The 18717-nt window shown below is 54.7% G+C and overlaps 8 protein-coding genes across 8 annotated transcripts; 5 read left to right on the top strand and 3 right to left on the bottom strand.

Moving 5' to 3' along the window:
- Positions 1-629: 629 nt before the first annotated feature.
- Positions 630-1219, bottom strand: LMH87_011510 (uncharacterized protein; the record flags this gene model as incomplete). Its single annotated transcript, XM_056200663.1, has 5 exons — positions 630-686; positions 743-791; positions 847-912; positions 983-990; positions 1067-1219. 5 exons carry the CDS (start codon positions 1217-1219, stop codon positions 630-632), a joined length of 333 nt encoding a protein of 110 aa, XP_056052489.1.
- Positions 1220-2045: 826 nt separating this feature from the next.
- LMH87_011509 (uncharacterized protein) lies at positions 2046-2744 on the top strand (the record flags this gene model as incomplete). Its single annotated transcript, XM_056200662.1, has 1 exon — positions 2046-2744. One exon carries the CDS (start codon positions 2046-2048, stop codon positions 2742-2744), a length of 699 nt encoding a protein of 232 aa, XP_056052488.1.
- A 637-nt stretch (positions 2745-3381) lies between these two features.
- On the top strand, positions 3382-4767 carry LMH87_011508 (uncharacterized protein; the record flags this gene model as incomplete). The annotated part of the gene is made up of 4 exons (XM_056200659.1): positions 3382-3592; positions 3701-4087; positions 4135-4591; positions 4647-4767. The coding sequence occupies 4 exons, from the start codon at positions 3382-3384 to the stop codon at positions 4765-4767; spliced, it is 1176 nt and encodes a 391-aa protein (XP_056052487.1).
- Positions 4768-7585: 2818 nt separating this feature from the next.
- On the top strand, positions 7586-9940 carry LMH87_011507 (uncharacterized protein; the record flags this gene model as incomplete). The annotated part of the gene is made up of 4 exons (XM_056200658.1): positions 7586-7590; positions 7724-7794; positions 7850-8081; positions 8137-9940. The coding sequence occupies 4 exons, from the start codon at positions 7586-7588 to the stop codon at positions 9938-9940; spliced, it is 2112 nt and encodes a 703-aa protein (XP_056052486.1).
- A 516-nt stretch (positions 9941-10456) lies between these two features.
- Positions 10457-11397, bottom strand: LMH87_011506 (uncharacterized protein; the record flags this gene model as incomplete). The annotated part of the gene is made up of 3 exons (XM_056200657.1): positions 10457-11064; positions 11142-11289; positions 11368-11397. The coding sequence occupies 3 exons, from the start codon at positions 11395-11397 to the stop codon at positions 10457-10459; spliced, it is 786 nt and encodes a 261-aa protein (XP_056052485.1).
- An 832-nt stretch (positions 11398-12229) lies between these two features.
- On the top strand, positions 12230-13796 carry LMH87_011505 (uncharacterized protein; the record flags this gene model as incomplete). The annotated part of the gene is made up of 5 exons (XM_056200656.1): positions 12230-12700; positions 12761-13158; positions 13401-13431; positions 13609-13667; positions 13730-13796. The coding sequence occupies 5 exons, from the start codon at positions 12230-12232 to the stop codon at positions 13794-13796; spliced, it is 1026 nt and encodes a 341-aa protein (XP_056052484.1).
- Positions 13797-13887: 91 nt separating this feature from the next.
- On the bottom strand, positions 13888-15351 carry LMH87_011504 (uncharacterized protein; the record flags this gene model as incomplete). The annotated part of the gene is made up of 1 exon (XM_056200655.1): positions 13888-15351. The coding sequence occupies one exon, from the start codon at positions 15349-15351 to the stop codon at positions 13888-13890; it is 1464 nt and encodes a 487-aa protein (XP_056052483.1).
- Positions 15352-16381: 1030 nt separating this feature from the next.
- On the top strand, positions 16382-17494 carry LMH87_011503 (uncharacterized protein; the record flags this gene model as incomplete). The annotated part of the gene is made up of 1 exon (XM_056200654.1): positions 16382-17494. The coding sequence occupies one exon, from the start codon at positions 16382-16384 to the stop codon at positions 17492-17494; it is 1113 nt and encodes a 370-aa protein (XP_056052482.1).
- Positions 17495-18717: the final 1223 nt, after the last annotated feature.

The following is an 18717-nucleotide window of genomic DNA, read 5'->3' as shown; positions in this document are numbered from 1 at the left end:
CGTCGTCGAAGGTGGGAGGAGTTTTTGGATGGCGAAAGTCGCAGCGGCGGGGGCGATTTCGATATTGGACAGGGCCGTGGAGCTTCGACGGCGGTGGGCAGGCGGGGAATTCTTGCGGGAATCTAAACGTACGATACAATGAAACGAAAGAAACAAGAAGAAGCGCAAAACAAGTCCAGGCGTTGTAGTGCGTCACTGTTGACTTGTTGATGGAAGTGGAAGACACGCAGCAGTGTTTCGTGTGCCATCGACGCCTAAGTCGGTGGATGCCCCTCGGTGTATACCGCCCGACGTCAGCGCTGAGGTAGGAGCGGAACCGCCCAAATGTAGCGTTCAGCCTTACTGCGGCCTGTGGTTTCTACTGTCTCGTAATTGCAACTAACTTTATGAAAAGCAAGCTTTATAGGCAGAAAATAAACGATTAAGCAGAATTATTGGTATATTGCAGCATGTGTATATTGCAGCATGTTCTGGAAGTTACCAGGCCGCCCTGGCCATGGACGCCCCTACGCTCGCGTTGAGCATCCAAATTATGACAAAAGAACTGTAATCTTCCATTTCTATCCGTCTGAGAATCTTTTATACATGTTTACAGCGCTTAATCTCCACCCGGACCGAGCAAGGTTGCTTTACTCGTCATCCTCGGTCTCCTCAACGTACTTGTGGCGAATGTCCTTCCATTGGCGCTGGCTGTAGGTTAGCGGTAATCCGTCTCCAGAGTTCGACATCACTCTCGACTTACGCCGCGGTTGTTGTTGTCCCAGATCTTGTTCATGGTCTGGTTGAAACCGCTGTGTTGCGCGTTAGCATTCGGCTCGGACGGGGTTCTCGGTAGGGTAAGCGTACATCTCGAAAGCAAAGCCGGCCGTGAAGACGGCGGTCAGCATGGTGAAGTTGTTGCGGAAGATGGCGCTGTGGTCGTCGTAGGTTAGTATTCGCGTCGTGTCGGTGTCAATTCGACTCGGGTCGCTCGTCGACTTGCCTGTAAATCTGTAGTGTTGCGGCATTAGCAGCTGTGGTCGGGTATGACGGGAATGGCTCGGCTAGAAACGGAATCAGTACATACCATTATGGCGGCTTCGTGCAATTGAGCACTCTTCGAATTTTCTCGGTCTGGACGGGGCCGTGTGGCGGGCAGCTGGCGAAGTAAAGGCTGATGTGGTAGGATGCTGGTAGAGATGCTGTCAGGGAAATTCAGGAAGTCTTCTGCGCCAGCCATTGGCCGACCGCTGATTGGCTGAGGCCATGGCAGCGCTGCCTCGGCTCCACTTGTAATCCGATGGCTCCCGTGAACTCTTCAGGACAATGTAAATGCTGCAGGCAGGATTGAATCTCAATTTTCCTAGGTCAACCTTTACACTGCAGCATTAATAACCGCGAAGACTCCTCTTGTTATTGAAGGATCTTGTTGCCTAACACAGGTTCTGGCAGTGTAATCTTCGAGCTCGAGCAGCGGTAATCTGTACCAGAGGCAACTAACCTAGGGTCTATGGATTCAACAAACTAGCTATTTAACTGTGTACTATATCAGAGGAAATAAGTTGGGCTCATCCTACAATTTATCGAAGTTTTTGTTCTATATGAGGCTGCGCTGCAAAAGTTAAACAGGACGCCACTGTGTACGCGTGCCGGTGTATGCCAGAGTACGTATTATCTATATTGTGACACTCCCGAATCCCGTTTTCTCAATTAAGGAGATTTCTCTGTGTTAATATCCAAGCTATGACAATTTCTTTATTTTTAGAAGTCGGCTTCGTGAGACGCTGCATCGCATTCTCAGTAGGTCAGCCAGTGTGGGTCGCGAACACCCCACGCTGGCAAGCAGGCTTGATGGCTATCTCGGTGGCATTTCTGATCGCAAAGTCTACTCATAAATATCTGCGCTTTTTCCGGTCTTTTTTCTCTGCCGCAAATTGCAAACCACCAACCCGAAAACTTATCACAGCACTCCATCCATCCCGCGCTACATTTAACTAGCTACAAGACCCCTTGAGTAGAGTCTGCAGTGAGAGGCATTTGGCGGGGCAGCAGACGGCAGCGCGACCATGCCACCGACCACGAATTCCGGCATCGTGACGGACGCGACGAGCGGCGAGCGCCACATCCCAGAGTCTGTCCGTCCAGACGGCACTACTCGAAAAGCAATCAAGATTCGGCCAGGCTTCCGACCCGTGGAGGACGTTGAACTATACAGAGCCCGCAACGCTGTTGCACAGCGCGAACGCAGGCGAGTGGGCATACCCGGGGTAGAGGCTCCCAAGGACGAGAACACACGGGTCCCAGATGCTTCTAGCCCAAGCAAAGACACGAATAGGTCTACACCCCTTTCCTGGAGACGGGATGACGGTAACACCTCAACCACGCCCGCACCTAGCACATCAGCCAGCAACAAGAATGCGAAGCGGCGCGAGGCGCGCAGGAAGGCCAAGTCTACTGACTTGGGCGATACATCGCCTTTGGAGGGGATAGAAAGTTCGGAGAAAACTGAAACACCTCAGGCTGAAGAAGTCGACCCCGAGATAGAGCGTGAAAAGAAGGCTCGCAATTTGAAGAAGAAGCTGAAGCAGGCCAAGGACCTCAAGACCAAGAAGGATGAGGGCCAAGGCCTGCTTCCGGAACAGGTTGCAAAGGTTATAAAGATCAGCGAGCTGATTCGGGAATTGAACGCGCTAGGATTTCATGACGAAAGTGAGGTAAAGAAGGATGCTGAGCCGGCATGCAACAAGGGCATTGCTTCGCGATGAACCGAAACGGACCGGCCAATGTACTACGAGCAGATTTGGAGTTTGTGGCAATATTATGGCGGGTTTGGCGCGTGTCAAGGACCATTGCTGACCAGGCGTTCCGGTTGTTGATTTCCATGTATCTCTCTATAATGAATCTGAAGGAGACTTTTCACAGCTGTGTTGTGCGGTCTGCGGCAGTCAAAACACGACGGAGGCGATGTGGTGTGGACTTGGCTTACAGCAACAACCAACACTACAAGTCTAAGGAGGGAAAGAATAGATCAGCAAATAGAAATGAATCCGATAGAAAGACTAGCATACATATCAGACAATGCAAGCGTAAATTTATCTCTACAACAGTTTACTACTTATTCAAGCTTTGTTCCAGGGTAGTCGTCCACTTGTCGTACCAAATGCGGCTAGTGCCGACTTTCTGCCGTGCTCTGGCCACTGGGGCAAATGCGCAACCCAAGGCTCCAGCCGGTGAGGTAAGCTCGCCGCCAAACAACGTACCTACCTCGACATTCGTAACCGTGCAGCTGTTATCTGTCTCGGCACCGTTCGACATCACGACGAGACGCACGAGGACCACGAAATCGAAGAATTGATTGTCAAAATACGCGTACAGAGTTAATCAGTCCGTGATCGAGCAACCATGTCGCCGGAAGAGGAGCGCCAGGCTGCCCTTAACTCGTACCGAGCCAAGCTCACCGAGTCTCGCGAGTGGGAGGCCAAGCTCAAGAACTTGCGCCTAGAGATTAAGGGCCTACAGAAGGAGTTTGACCGCACAGAGGAGAACATCAAGGCGCTGCAGAGCGTCGGACAAATCATCGGCGAGGTGCTGAAGCAGCTCGATGAAGAGAGATGTAAGTATCCGACGTTGTCGCTGCGACAGCTCAAATGCTGCTGCCACTCGAGATGGAGCTCGATCGCGCATGAAAAAAATGGCATACTAATGATACCGCGATAACTAGTCATTGTCAAGGCCTCGTCCGGCCCTCGCTATGTGGTCGGCTGCCGATCAAAGGTCGACAAGGCCAAGATGAAGCAGGGCACGCGTGTAGCGCTCGATATGACGACTCTCACAATCATGCGCATGCTGCCACGCGAAGTCGACCCGCTCGTATACAACATGTCTTTGGAAGACCCTGGGCAGGTCAGCTTTGCAGGTATCGGTGGGCTGAACGACCAGATTCGCGAGCTGAGAGAGGTTATTGAGCTGCCGCTGAAGAACCCTGAGCTCTTCCTGCGTGTTGGCATTAAGCCGCCCAAGGGCGTCTTGCTCTACGGACCTCCAGGAACCGGCAAGACCTTGCTGGCGCGAGCCGTTGCGTGTAGCTTGGAAACTAACTTCTTGAAGGGTACGTTGAAGCTGGACGATACATGATGATGCGCTAATATGTCCTAGTTGTTTCCTCCGCTATCGTCGACAAGTATATCGGCGAATCTGCACGATTGATTCGTGAGATGTTTGGTTATGCCAAGGAGCACGAGCCTTGCATCATCTTCATGGACGAAATCGATGCCATTGGTGGACGACGATTCTCAGAAGGTACTAGTGCGGATCGTGAGATTCAAAGAACGCTGATGGAGCTGCTCAACCAGCTGGACGGTTTCGACTACTTGGGAAAGACCAAGATCATTATGGCCACCAACAGACCAGACACTCTGGACCCTGCACTGCTACGTGCTGGTCGTCTGGATCGCAAGATTGAGATTCCTCTGCCCAACGAGGTTGGACGACTCGAGATTCTCAAGATTCATGCCGCTGGTGTGGTTATCGATGGCGACATTGATTTTGAGAGCGTTGTCAAGATGAGTGATGGCCTGAACGGTGCCGATTTGCGCAACGTGGTTACCGAGGCGTGAGTACCGACTACGAGTTTCGACCATCGAAGCGAAGCTAACATGTCTGCACAGTGGTCTCTTTGCTATCAAGGATTATCGAGACTCGATTAACCAAGACGACTTCAACAAGGCGGTGCGCAAGATGGCCGAGGCCAAGAAGTTGGAGGGCAAGTTGGACTACCAAAAGCTGTAAATGGCAATGGCTATGAGGTAGGATAGAAGAAGCGAGGGCAAGGGAGACAGGTTATACTGTAAAACTGTACATTAGCTACTCGGCGTTGGAGAGTAGGAATGGACCCTAACACGGGATTTTCTTGCACAATTGGTTGCTGCGATGTCAAGGTGACTACACTGACTGCGACGCTCCAGTTTGCTTATGCTCTAATGGACTGCATGTGATGCAGTTGAGCCGGGAGCCTCGCATTTTGGGGCCAGACCTGTGGTTTTGGGGCGGAGCATGCAGCGAGCCTCCAGCTGGACGACACTACTGAGTAAGCCGTACCAACAGACGGGTCGGGCACACCAGGTAACGGAGAGGCTGTGAGCAAGCATGGTGACTATTCTCGAACGCGGCTGTATAGCAAGGAACCAATACCAAGGGTAATATATTCCTGTAAAAAGCGGACCAGCCATGGCCTACCATGAGGCTTACAAGGCCCTGGCGGAGAATGTAAGCGAGAGGGCAGATTGAGGGTTGTATTCGCTAGGGCAAGGTGAATTTTCAGACATAACGATAGCTGGGCTGATGTCAGAGTAGACTGGGGAGTTTCGCTGGCGATGTGTAAAAGGTCGCAAAAAGTCTAGAACTGGCATTGGTCACTGGTGTGGCACGACGTCATATTGGCTAGGGATAGATGAGGTCGGGACCTCGAAGAGGCTCGTTGGCTCGTAACCGCGATTGACTTGCATGAAGGAGATCAGCGACTAGCACGGGAACGCCGGTAGGAGATAGATTGACGGTGCGACAAGAGAAAGGGAATGCAAAGAATTGGCATATTGGCCGGCAATGCGAGTTCCCACACTCGGATAACGGCTGCGAGAGATTTTAGGTTGTGGTGCTGTTTCTATTCTTAGGGCGTTGACGAGGCTGTGCTTCCCTCTGGGAGGCGACGGAGGAGCACGACAGGCGGCCAAGCGGGCGATCATTTCTTCGCAGTCTGGCACGACTGGGAGCTAGCGCGAAGCCTTTTTTTCAGGGGAATAGGGAGCGCTCAGTGGCCATTGGGTGGTGCCGCAGACAGTGTCAACAGGACAACCACTCCGTTCTGGAAAGGGACAGGGAGAAAGCATTCAAGCATCCACCCACGGCGTCGGAAGATGGCGGGGGCGCCCAGAGCAACACGAGGCTATGACGACAAAAGCTGGGCCCTTTTACTTTTTTTCTTTCTTGTCGTGTAGAAATGCAGTTGGCGCTGTGCGGCGCTGTGCGGCGCTGTGCAGGCCGGCCTGTGCAGCAGCAGGGAGCCGGGCCATGATCGTGGCAAATCGACCACCTTTCTCGTGTTGGCCCTGGGCTGTGACGACATTATCGCCAGGGGGGAAGACCCTTATTCTCCCATTGTGATGCGAGATGGGCTCTTGGCATAGACAGGCACGGGGGGGGAGGGGGGGGGCGTTGCATCTGAAGTGCACTGATACTGGTAGATTTACGGTTTGGGCGTTGCTAGGACAAAACCTTGTTGTTGGGAGCCCGCAGAGAGAAAGCAAAATACAGCACGGGTGGCTGCTGTAGATGGCCGGCTATAGTGGGCGGTTGGCGGCGCTGGCAGAACAACCGCCTGATGATCGGTGCCAGTTGGTGCAGTTACAGGTTGCTAGGCTGGAGAAGAACAGATTTTCAGATGAGCTGCCGGGACCGTTGGGATTCAGGAAACTTTTGTTCAAGAATGACGGGAAAACCAAGTCGGTATCGGGTTCTCGCCTCGACTCGGAGAATTTCTACCGCTGATTTTGCCGCAGACAGTTGCGGTGTGCAGTCAACTGAGACGATCTGGCCCAGACCAGCTGCACGCAGCTTCAAGGTTGCTCCCATTCGTTCTGGGTGGCTGGCCCGCTGTAGGCAACACTGCGATAGCACACTGCAGGTAGAAATACAGGGCGTTTGCTGCCGCTCGAAGAGATCTGCAAGCCTTGCCGCATCGCGCATACATACCTACATATCAGAAAGTACACGTCCTGTGCATGTTTGCCTTTGCCTTGGCTAGGGGTGGCCGCCCGCAAGGCGGTAAAGGCAACATTGTGCTGGCTCCAGAACGACACTGTGCTGGTTAAGCCCACGTGTGATGGTGATGTGGCATAGCAACGGCGTGTTTGAGGCGGCGCCCTCCAGGCTGAGTCTTCTGTATCAGAAAGCCGTGGGCACTGGACTTGATGCCCTGTATTGGCTGCCCTCTGATGAGCTCAGCCTGTGCAGCCTTGCCTGGTGGCCGGTCAGCCTCCGCAAGCCGCCCAAGAAAACAACCGAGTTGGAAGAAATCATATTGCCCCTCGCTGTATCCGTATCCGTAGCACCATCGACCCCTGGCGCTGCGTTTCTACCTTACTTACCTACCTAGAGAGCCCCGTCCCTCCCCAAGGCGTCTCCACCTGCGCTGAGCCCCAAAGGCTCGGACCCGCCACTGCCAGCTGCCCCGGCAAGCCAAAAAAAGCTCCAGCCAAGCAGCTTTGTGTTAGCGGCATGGCTTGCCCCTCTGGCGACGTAAATAAAACCAAGTACATAGAGCTGCCACTCCCCTCCTTCCCTTCTATTCCTCTTCATTCAATCTCAATCCTCCTCGTCCAATAATACCTCCTCACAGACGATACCAGACATCTTCGCCTCTTTCCCTCGTCCTGCGTGGAAAAGCTGACAACTCGTCTCTCTCATCCGTCCACCGCCGTTGCTCCTGTTTCAACTGCCAGCGATCTCTACCACCCCGCACCTATTACCGCCTCACCCAGCGGCAGCATCACCTTCGTGTTGTTACAATAAGCATTCGTTTTAGCCCTTTCTTGTCTATAATTCCAGCACCATGTGGTGAGTACCGATATCAAAAAGCTGCGGAGAGGGCAGCACACAGTGTGTCTGGCCAGCTATGGCGGGCAGCCTCATCCACACCGCGCCCCCTCCACCACCTTTCTGGCGCCATCTTGCTAACTCAAGCTCCTAGTGGCATTTTCGGATACATCAACTACCTTGTCGAGAAGGACCGCAAGTTCATCCTCGACACCCTTCTCAATGGTGAGCAGCTGCCCTTCTCCCTCCCACAAGCCCAACTAACCGTACCTGTTACTAGGCCTGTCTCGTCTCGAGTACCGAGGATACGACTCCGCCGGTCTCGCCGTCGATGGTGAGAAGAAGAACGAGGTGCTCGCTTTCAAGGAGGTCGGCAAGGTCGCAAAGCTGAGAAAGCTCATCGAGGAGCAAAGCCCCGACTACACCAAGGTTTTCGATTCACATGCCGGTATCGCCCATACCCGCTGGGCTACCCACGGCCCCCCCTCCACTGTCAACTGCCACCCTCACCGGTAAGTCCAAATGCCGTTCTCATAGGACAAGCAGACCTCTAATGCCAGCATCTAGCTCCGATCCTACTTGGGAGTTTGCCATTGTCCACAACGGTATCATTACCAACTACAAGGAACTCAAGACCCTGCTTGAGAGCAAGGGCTTCCGATTCGAGACCGAGACCGATACCGAGTGCATTGCCAAGCTCACCAAGTACATTTACGACCAGGACCCCAAGATTGGCTTCACCGATCTTGCCAAGGCTGTCATTCAGGAGCTTGAGGGTGCCTACGGTCTGCTGATCAAGTCTGTCCACTATCCCCACGAGGTCATCGCTGCCCGTAAGGGTTCTCCTCTTGTCATCGGTGTCAAGACCCAGCGCCGCATGAAGGTAGACTTTGTCGACGTCGAGTACGCCGATGACAACACTGTTCCCCTCCCCGCCGACGCTGCCTCCCAGAACGTTGCTCTGAAGAAGAACGCTTCTAGCCTGCTCAGCCCCGGCGACAACCTGCTCGGTGCCGCTGACAAGTCTTTGCTGCACCGCTCCCAGTCGCGTGCTTTCATGACCGACGATGGCATGCCCATGCCTGCCGAGTTCTTCCTCTCCTCCGACCCTTCCGCCATTGTCGAGCACACCAAGAAGGTCCTCTACCTCGAGGATGACGACATTGCTCACATCCACGAGGGCTCTCTCAACATCCACCGTCTGAAGAAGGCTGATGGTAGCGCCAACACACGCACTATCCAGACTCTGGAGCTTGAGCTACAGGAGATTATGAAGGGCAAGTTTGACCACTTCATGCAGAAGGAAATTTTCGAGCAGCCCGAGTCCGTCGTCAACACCATGCGTGGTCGTCTCGACATTGCCAACCAGAACGTTACTCTTGGTGGTCTTCGCGCCTACATCAGCACCATCCGTCGCTGCCGCAGAATCATTTTCATTGCGTGCGGTACCAGCTACCACTCGTGCATGGCTGTTCGTGGCATCTTTGAGGAACTGACCGAAATCCCCATCGCGGTTGAGCTGGCCTCTGATTTCCTCGATCGCCAGGCCCCCGTCTTCCGTGACGATACCTGCGTCTTTGTCTCGCAGTCTGGTGAGACTGCCGACTCTCTCATGGCCCTCCGCTACTGCCTGGAGCGTGGTGCCCTGACCGTTGGTATCGTCAACGTTGTCGGCTCGTCCATTTCCATGCTCACCCATTGTGGTGTGCACGTCAACGCTGGCCCTGAGATTGGTGTTGCTTCCACCAAGGCTTACACCTCTCAGTTCATTGCCATGGTCATGTTTGCTCTGTCGCTTAGCGAGGACCGTGCCTCCAAGAAGGCCCGCCGTGAGGAGATTATGGACGGTCTTTCCAAGATTTCTGGCCAGATCAAGGCGATTCTCGATCTTGACAAGCCCATCAAGGACCTTTGCCAGAAGGTCTTCAAGGACCAGAAGTCTCTGCTTCTGCTCGGTCGTGGTAGCCAGTTCTCTACTGCGCTCGAGGGTGCCCTCAAGATCAAAGAAATTTCCTACCTCCACTGCGAAGCTGTCATGTCTGGTGAGCTCAAGCACGGTGTCTTGGCCCTCGTTGATGAGAACCTGCCCATCATCATGATCATGACCCGTGATGACATCTTCACCAAGTCGCTCAACGCCTACCAGCAGGTCATTGCCCGTGGCGGTAAGCCCATTGTCATCTGCAACCCTGGCGATGAGGAGTTCAAGTCGAGCGATGCTCTCAAGATTGAGGTTCCCAAAACTGTTGACTGCCTGCAAGGTCTTCTCAACGTTGTCCCTCTGCAGCTGATTGCATACTGGCTGGCTGTTCTCGAGGGTCTGAACGTTGATTTCCCCCGAAACCTTGCCAAGTCGGTCACAGTCGAGTAAGAGGGCCGTCAGACTCTCCGGCCTTGCTGGTATCACCGCAGCAACTGGTGTATGCTGTGGATTGGCGTTTTTTGACTGTGATTTTGAGCCTTTACCCTTGGATGCACCAATGGCGTGCCCCAATGGCATGGAATAATATGGAGTTGACCTGATGCGAAAATTGCATTTTGTGATGATTTGCTTTGTTTCTTTTTCACGATGTTTGCGATGGATAGTGAACATTTATGTGTCTCTTATCTGGTACGGCCACTGGTGGCTTACGCGAGACTAGCTAGTATAATGAATGATTTAGCGATGTAATACTTGGATGTACTCAAAAGTGACATGGCATTTTGCATATACTGAACAGCTGTTTATGATGGCTGCTGAACCAGTGTTTGCTTTTGTTTGCACATTGTAGAACGAAATGTCTATTGATACAAGTTCATTGTTCTATGGCTCTGAATACATTGTCCTGCTGCCAATCCAGAACTGTTGCTGCAGCACCATCTGCATTTCTTTCCCCCATACCCCGACTTAGACTGTTTGGGTTCCGTAGCCGCGGATTCTCTCGGCAAACGCCCAGCTCTGGTTCTCCAGCTTGTTATCGTACGTGACGTCGACGCCGTCCTTGGTGACAATGGCCATGGAGTAGGTGTCCATGCTGCGGGCGTCGCGGTAGAAGAGCACCTTCATGCACTCCTTGATGAGCTCGACGGCCTCCTCCTTCTCCAGCGTCTTGGTGGACTCCTCGTCGGGAACGCGGCGGCGCATGATGGGCTGGGCGAGCATGGCGCCGTAGCCGGTGGCGAGCGAGGGGCTCGAGTAGGTGGTGCCGAGGAGGTCGGCGGCGGCGAGGAAGGGCTGCTGGTCGTCGTCGAGGCCGGCGATGAGCAGGTGGTTCCAGAGCGGGTCAAACTTGGAGCGGCGGTTGTAGAGCAGCTTGGCGAGGTAGCGGTGCAGGTTGGCGGCGCTGAGGCGGGGCGTCTCGCCCGACGAGTAGGCCTCGTCGAGGGCGAGGTCCGTCAGGTGCCGGTCCAGGTACTGCATGTCGGAGATGTCGCCGGAAAAGCCAACGACCGAGGTGCCCTGGAACGTCTTGAGGCGCTTGACGTCGGTGAAGCGCGCGAGGGAGCCGTAGGAAGCTGGGCAAGCAGTGTTAGCCGAATTTGGGCGCGGACGGGTGTGTGCGTGCGTGTGCATGCGGAGGAGGAAAACGTACCCAGGTTATCAGCGGCGACGACGACGCCGTCCTTGTACTTGACGCCAATCACAGACGTTCCTGTGACAATGGGCTGCTGCGTGTGCGTTCTGGGGGCATTCTCCTGGAGATATGAGTGATCGTAGGCGCCGTAGACGTCGTCTCTAGGCTAATGAGGATGTTAGTCAAGGGCGTATCTAAAAGATGCTGTGTCTCTGAGACGAGGGAAGGGCAGAAATCGACGTACACGGCCCCATGCTTGCGGACGGTGATCCATTCTGAACTATGTTGGGCTTTGTATAGAGGTGAGTTTAGGTCTGTCGGCCAGGAAGCTATGGCAGCTGAACGGCGGCTCGTTGGTACGTGACGGAAGATACGTGACGGAAGATGCAATTCGTCGCTCAGAGAAGGATGGATGGGCGATGCAGGTCGTGACGATGGCGGGATTGCGAAATGGAGATGGTGAGCGAATGCTGTATCAAACAGCTATGGGCATGACTTGGGGTTCGCGCGTCCCACTGGAGCCTGCGTCGCCGGCTGCTGCGTAGAGGATGATGACATAAGCTACCTGGGATTCGCTGGCTCAGTGGATGGCAGCTTGGGGAGCTGTTATGGAAGCTGCAAGGTAGCATATACTCTTAATTGTGTTGGATATACACCGAATAGTATGTACTAGCTACTTTAGAGCTTCCCTCGCTAGCGCAAGCTTCAGGTGACTGTCACGCTACTTGCTGCAGCACGCAAAGCCCCGCCAGACGCAGGTACCTCGCCGACCCTGGCGGTATCAGGGGAGGACGAGGGAAGGGGACATGCGACCGCGTTCAATCAGAAACAGCCCCCAGCCTTCGTCATTTCCCTGCAACTCATAACTCAACGTGACACAACGGGTCGGCACCGGCTTGTTCAACCATCGAAACTGAATCTTCAACAATCTTGCGGCCACTCAATTCACGCCTGCGCATTTTGCACTCATTTAAATAGCAATCGCAACGCTAAAGCGACACCCTAATTGTCCGACTGTTTACTTTGCTACCGCTTTTGGGGGTCCGCTCCAGCAAGCACGACGACAACCTTTTGCAAAACCACAAACCACAACCATAACCGCGACCATGCTGGGCCTCTTTAGCCGGGCCGCCGCCGGGCGCACACTGTCCGCCGCAGCCGTGTCAACCACCTCCAAGATTGTCGTTCCCGTCTTCGCCCCCACGCCGCGCGTGCGTCGACTGGCGCCCATCGCCCGAAGCTTCTCCGCCTCGGCCTGGATTCGCTTCCCCGCGGCCACGGACCCCACCGGCAAGCCCAAGAAGAAGTCGACGGCGGCCAAGAAGAAGAAGAAGGCTGCGGCGACCAAGAAGCCCGCCGCCAAGAAGAAGAAGGTCCTGACGCCCGAGCAGAAGCAGAAGAAGGAGCTCACGCAGCTGCGCAAGATGGCGCTGCCCAAGGCCCCCAAGGGCAAGCCCGCCAACATCTGGACCGTCTACCTCGCCGACAATGTCAGCAGCGGCAGCGGCGTGGCCCTGGGGGACAAGGTCAAGGACATTTCGGCCCAATTCAAAAACCTCTCTGAGCAAGATAGAGCGGTACGTTGACCTATGACCAACAACGAAGCTCGGGGACGTGTGTGCTAACTCGATTCCCAGCGTCTCAATGAGCGAGCTCAGGAAAATGCCGAGGCCAACAAAAAGGCTCTCACCCAATGGGTCGAGTCGTACCCTGCCGAGGCCATCTACATGGCCAACCTGGCGCGTCGCCGCCTCGCGCGCAAGCTCGACAAGAAGCGTCCCACGCTCCTCCACGACGACCGCCTGCCCAAGGCCGCCCCCAGCGCCTACTCGCTCTTCATCAAGTCCCGCCACGACCAGGTCAGCGCCAGCTCGCCCACCGACGCCTTCCGCCAGCTCGCCCAACAGTGGAAGACGCTGTCCGAGTCGGAGAAGCAGCAGTTCAAGGATTCCGCCAGCGCCGATGTGCAAAAGACACGACAGGCCACCGAGGATCTGCGCGCCAAGGGCAAGGCCTACTGGACTGAGAAAGGTCTGTAAAAGGGACGACAGAGGGCTTTCAATATGTGAATGAGTAGGGAGGCGGAGAGCAGGGGTTGCAACACCAGTTGTCTGTGGAGAAGACCAGGGGCAGAAGGCAGCTTGGTCTTCCGAGTAGGTCAAGCGATGGCTACTCGGGATCAGGAGATTTCTTTTGTTTGGGAAGCAATATCTGTTGCCCATCCTTGTTGTCGCTATCTTTGTAATGCAGGGCAACGTGCAGACATTCTTTCATCAGGGTGCTGGAAACTTGTCATGTACTTCATTTTGTAAGTGTTGTGCCGGGTGGAATTCTAGGCTGGTAAAAGGCCATGTACAATTATGTTCCGAGTCGACTATCAAGCAATGAAATATGAGCTATTCTCACGCATTCAACTCATGACTCGGTTCTAGTATCGCAGTTGTTTTGAAATGATATTGACCGCCATTGACTCCGTCCCATGCAGGCTGCTATTCATGATCCGTTCATATCGATGCTGCCATCTACCCGTGTTGATAAACGCCTGTACTGAAAACCAAAACACACCCAAGTCTACCTATGGTATTCTGACATCCAATGATAATCAGGAAATTAAGAGAAACAAGGCAACAAGAAAAGCAGATACGCCTTGCAAAAAGAAAGAACACGCAATAAAAGCCACCCAAAATCAAGAGCGACTTGAAGAGTCAGAAACTTGAAAATCGAAGCAAGCTGACCAAAGTAAAACAAGCCTGTGTCGTGTAGCCTAGGGCACAACCTCGACTGCCACTACACCCTCGGCATCAAACCACTTGGCGCCCGTCGCTTTGATGTGCCGGCCGCTAGCCAGGTACAGCAGCAGGTACGTGTGCTTGGCGACGTGCGCCCAGCCGTAGAGCTTGATCTCGTGGCTGTCGGCGCTGCGGCGGCACCAGACGCCCCAACCGGCGAGGCCGCTGCGGATGTAGCTGACGAGAAAGGCCCACGCGTCGGCGCGCTGGGCGGGCGGCCAGGTGCTGCAGTCGACGCGCCAGTGGCCGCGCTCGAGCGGGTCGAGGGTTGTGCTGCGGTGCATGGTGGGACGGTACCGCGAGGAGAGGTCGTGGGCGAGCTTGGCGAGCTTGGCGGACACGAGACTCGCGTGGTCGAGGTGGTCGATGCCGACGGGCGGTGACGGAGGTCGCACGGCGAGAGATGACGAGGAAGAGGAGGAGGACGGGTGTGTAGAAGGGATCTGAGAGAGGGCATTGTAGGACAGTGGTGAGGAGAAGGTTGGTGTGTCTTGGGGAGGATGCGGCTGGTGGGCGTTGTCGCTGCCGCTGCGGACGAGGTGGACAGCACCAGAGTCTTGCGCGAGTTGACGCAGGCGTTTGGATGGTAAAGGATCCGTCTCGGCGCGCTGAAAAGCGGCGATGGAGGAGGCATCGCTGCTGGGTACGCTGCTGGATATATGCGTGACGTCTAGTCCAGACGTATCCTGTACATGTTCGCTGTCAAGAGCCTTGCGTTTTCGAGAGGACTCTGATACGAGAGGCGTGACGGGAATGGTGGCCTGACGCCGCTCTCTATTCTCTTGGGTGCGACCTGGTTCTTGTGCTGAAAGCGAAGAAGGAATAGGGACATCAATGGCATGCGCCTCTATCTTTATGTCTTTTGCTTCGCCATAGTCACATCTACTCGACAGTGCAGGCGACGAGCTGGGTGCTGGTGCCGTAGGAGTAAAGGCCGGCTGTCGATTGCCCATGTACCGCTGCAGAACACGAGTGGGAGTCACATTGAACATGTCGCAGTCGGGCATGGGATACGAGTCGGCAATCTGGCTGGGCAGCTGGCGCACCGCCGTCGTGGGCGTCGTGACATTCTCATCGGGCAGCACCTGCGGCGGCGGCGTGGCCAGTCTCGTCTTCCTCGCGACCACACACGGCGAGTTTCTGTTGTCCAGAGCACCTCTAAAGCTCATGTCCTGCGAGTCGGAGCAAAACGACTGCAGCACGGCAAAGTCGTCGTCGTAGTGATGGCTCTGTCGTGAGGGCGGCGGCTGCTGCGGCGTCTGCTGCGGCGGCTGCTGCGGCGGCTCTGGCGAGCTGGGAATGGTGATGTGGGCGCGGGAGCCCGGCGCAAAGGAGAGGTACGCCTGGGCGAGGCGTCGGTAGGCAGCATCGTCAGATACTCTGCTGGGGGCGGCGACGTGCACTAAAATCTCGACGTTGCCAGAGGACTGGCTGGCCATGATACAGCGTGATTACAGGACAACAGTAGTGACAGACGAGCCTTACGATTCATGGCGACGAAGAGGAGGAGAAAGAAAAAGAAGAAGAGGAGAGAGAGAAGAAATGTGATTCAGTCGGGCAGGAATAGCTTGGCGCCACCGAGAGTGTGGTGCAACTCTGCTTCGGAATGGCGTCGTGCAGAAGAGGATGCGTGACGATGATACTTATACGCCGCTTTTGAGGGTTACCTACTGGCAGGCAGCAAGTCGAGCAGCAGACGGTCTGTGCTGGCCTGGCGTGGTGGGCGAAAGGCCGCGAATAGTGGCCTTTTCTCGTAGCCTTGTGTGTTTATGCGGCAAGGCTGACGCGCAGGGATGCAAATGTGGTGTTTTCAAGGATCCATGTCAGGGCTGATGGTTCACGGGGTCAAGAGGGTTTAGGTTTGAGGCTTGATGGATGGATGGGTGAATGCATGCCAGCGGGGCAGGCAGCAACGAGCTTCAGTGGGTCTCGTACCGTCTAGTAGGGGTGACGGTACAGGACACGTACGAATTCAGCTCACAAAAAGTGTTATTTAGTATATGTTTTTTCCGGCTTTTATGGGTAGCACTCTATAAGGGTGTTCCTACGAGTCTCCTGCATAGATCTAGCTTTCCTCTTTAATTACCATTGGCGCTCAAGTCTGCGTTCAAGTCTATTTTGCGTTCGTCCTCTCTAGCGTTGTGAAGCAGATACGCAATCGACTTGATAAACCAAAAAAAAAAAAAAAAAGAGAGAAAACAGCAGGACCATCATGGCATGCAGTCAATGCAACCTCTTTCTCCAGGTTCTGCTATCAACCACGTTGCTGTCACTTGCAGACCAGCGATTGGCTGCCCCTCCATCTTCCATCTGCACTAAAAATACTGTAGTGGGCCCAGAGGACCCCCTAACTTCAACTTCAAGCCATCTGATCTTCAACCCAAATCTCCAGCTTGTCGAAAAAAAGGTCCCCCTTCCATCACCAGCACTGTCGATCCAATTGACCCCCTTCGACACCGTCAGCCCAGCATGTCCGCCCGCTCCGCCCCCAAAGGTGACCTGGGCAAGGTCCTCGTCGTCGGCGGCAACGGCTTCCTCGGCCACCACATTGTCAACCAGGCCCTCGACGACTGGCACTGCCGCCAGGTCGCCTCGGTCGACCTGCGCTGCGACCGCAACCGCCGCGCCGACGCCGCCTACCACGAGTGCGACATTACCGACGCCGACAAGCTCGCCGCCCTCTTCGACAAGATCCGCCCCGACGTCGTCATCCACACGGCCTCGCCCGTCGCCAGCGACAACGCCGTGCAAAAGGAGCTCTTCCGCCGCGTCAACGTCGACGGCACGCGCTCCGTCATCGACGCCTGCCGCCACGCCCACGTCAAGGCCCTCGTCTACACCTCGTCGGCGAGCGTCGTCAGCGACTTCCAGACGGACCTCTACAACGCCGACGAGCGCTGGCCCGTCATCCGCGCCCCCCAGCAGATTGAGTACTACTCCGAGACCAAGGCCGCCGCCGAGGAGCTCGTCACAAAGGCCAACCGCGCCGAGCCCGCGCCGAGCTTCCTCACCACGTCGATCCGCCCCGCCGGCATCTTTGGCGAGGGCGACGTGCAGGCCCTCGCCGGCCTGCTCAACGCCTACCGCACCGGCAAGAGCAAGGTGCAGCTCGGCGAGAACAACAACATCTTTGACTTTACCTACGTCGGCAACGTCGCCCACGCGCACCTCCTTGCCGCGCGCCTGCTGCTCGCCACCGCGGCCGCCGCCACCACGCCGCTCGACCACGAGCGCGTCGACGGCGAGGTCTTTTTCGTCACAAACGACGAGCCCGTGTACTTCTGGGACTTTGCGCGCGCCGTGTGGCGCGCCGCCGGCAACCAGGCCGGCACCGAGGGCGTGTGGCAGATTTCCCGCGACACCTCGCTGCTCCTCGGCATGGCGAGCGAAATCTTCAACTCGATTGTCCAGAAGAAGCCGACCTTTACCAAGCAGCGCGCCATCCTGTCCACCATGACGAGGTACTACAACATCACAAAGGCCAAGATGATTCTGGGCTACGAGCCCCAATGGACCCTGCAGGAGGGCGTCGACCGCGGCGTCAAGTGGTTCCTGGACAACGAAAAGGAAAAGGCCGAGTAATGGTGTACGGGGACACCGCACCATGGAAATGGTAGGGCCACTGCGGGGGAAAAAAGTACTTTCGGATTGCATCTTATATAGCTATACTTGATAAACCTGTAATATAATAACTCATTCCATCAAGCAATTCGGTTTGTCGGGCGAACATTGGCTATATAACATTGTATATCGTTAATTCTGTTCCTTGACCGTCGGGATGGAGCCGGTTGAACTCTACAAACTTTCTCGATAGAGCAAATAAGCCACATAGACGCCAACGCGGTACTATGGCTCTGCAGTATTGTACAATGCGCAGTAATTGGCAAGGCGTATCTCGTGTTGTCTCGCAGACCGAGCTCTCATATCAGCCGTCTGTTGTTGTAGACGGAAGCCAAGGCAAACTACAACGTCATGCCAAACTTGGCAACCACCTTCGCCAGTTCGTCTCTTGCGCAAAGCTCATCACGACTTGAATAGTGAAATAATCCTTAAGAATTGAATCATCATCTATTCTAGGAGAAAAAAAACCTATGCATAAGCGGCGTATTCAGGTATCCCATCCCAATCCCTCGAAAAACCCCTTCAAGATACAAAAAGAACAGAAGCCACCAACAAAGAAAAGCCCGCATAAAAACAAGACATCATAGGTATATATAAAACAACAAGGACAAGAAAAACAAACAAAATGGCAAGGATTGAAAGAAAAAAACCGAAGAAAGAATTGTTTCTGCATGGCTATGCTAATAGTCTTGCTTTTGGAATAAATGGAAAAAAGAAATTGATTCCCTTTGTTTTCTGTAAGCCAGCCACCTGAAGGAGGAAAGAAGAAGAAAAAAAGAAATTTGCAGATATCCCTCTCACTCGATATCCCGCGAGATATATCCATCCATACGACTTCTTGGTCAAAGCCTGGCCAACTGACTGACTCCTTCACGTTCGCGGACCCCGTCTTCGCCACCAAAAACACACGTCTACAATCAACTAACCCCAACATAAAAAAAACAGGCTGGATAAGCAAGAGCAGTCAACCGGCGGAAGTGGGATACAGGCCTGACAACCTGCCTCTGACATGGAAACATGCTGCCGCTGACCCTGTCTCTCGTGGATCACGTCCATCCAGCCGTCAAATCCGCCTCCTGTAGAATGAACGCCGGGGCTAATGCAATGTTACTCCAGCTCCCGCGGGGAGCAGCAATGCCGAATATGCCATGCAAAAAAAAACAAAACCAAACATCGACGCTCGA

Source organism: Akanthomyces muscarius, chromosome 4 (genome assembly GCF_028009165.1).
Source record: "Akanthomyces muscarius strain Ve6 chromosome 4, whole genome shotgun sequence".
In the NCBI taxonomy this organism is placed as follows: Eukaryota; Fungi; Ascomycota; class Sordariomycetes; order Hypocreales; family Cordycipitaceae; genus Akanthomyces; species Akanthomyces muscarius.
The sequence above is the reverse complement of the archived record's forward strand: the minus strand, read 5'-3'. Positions and strand labels throughout refer to the sequence as shown.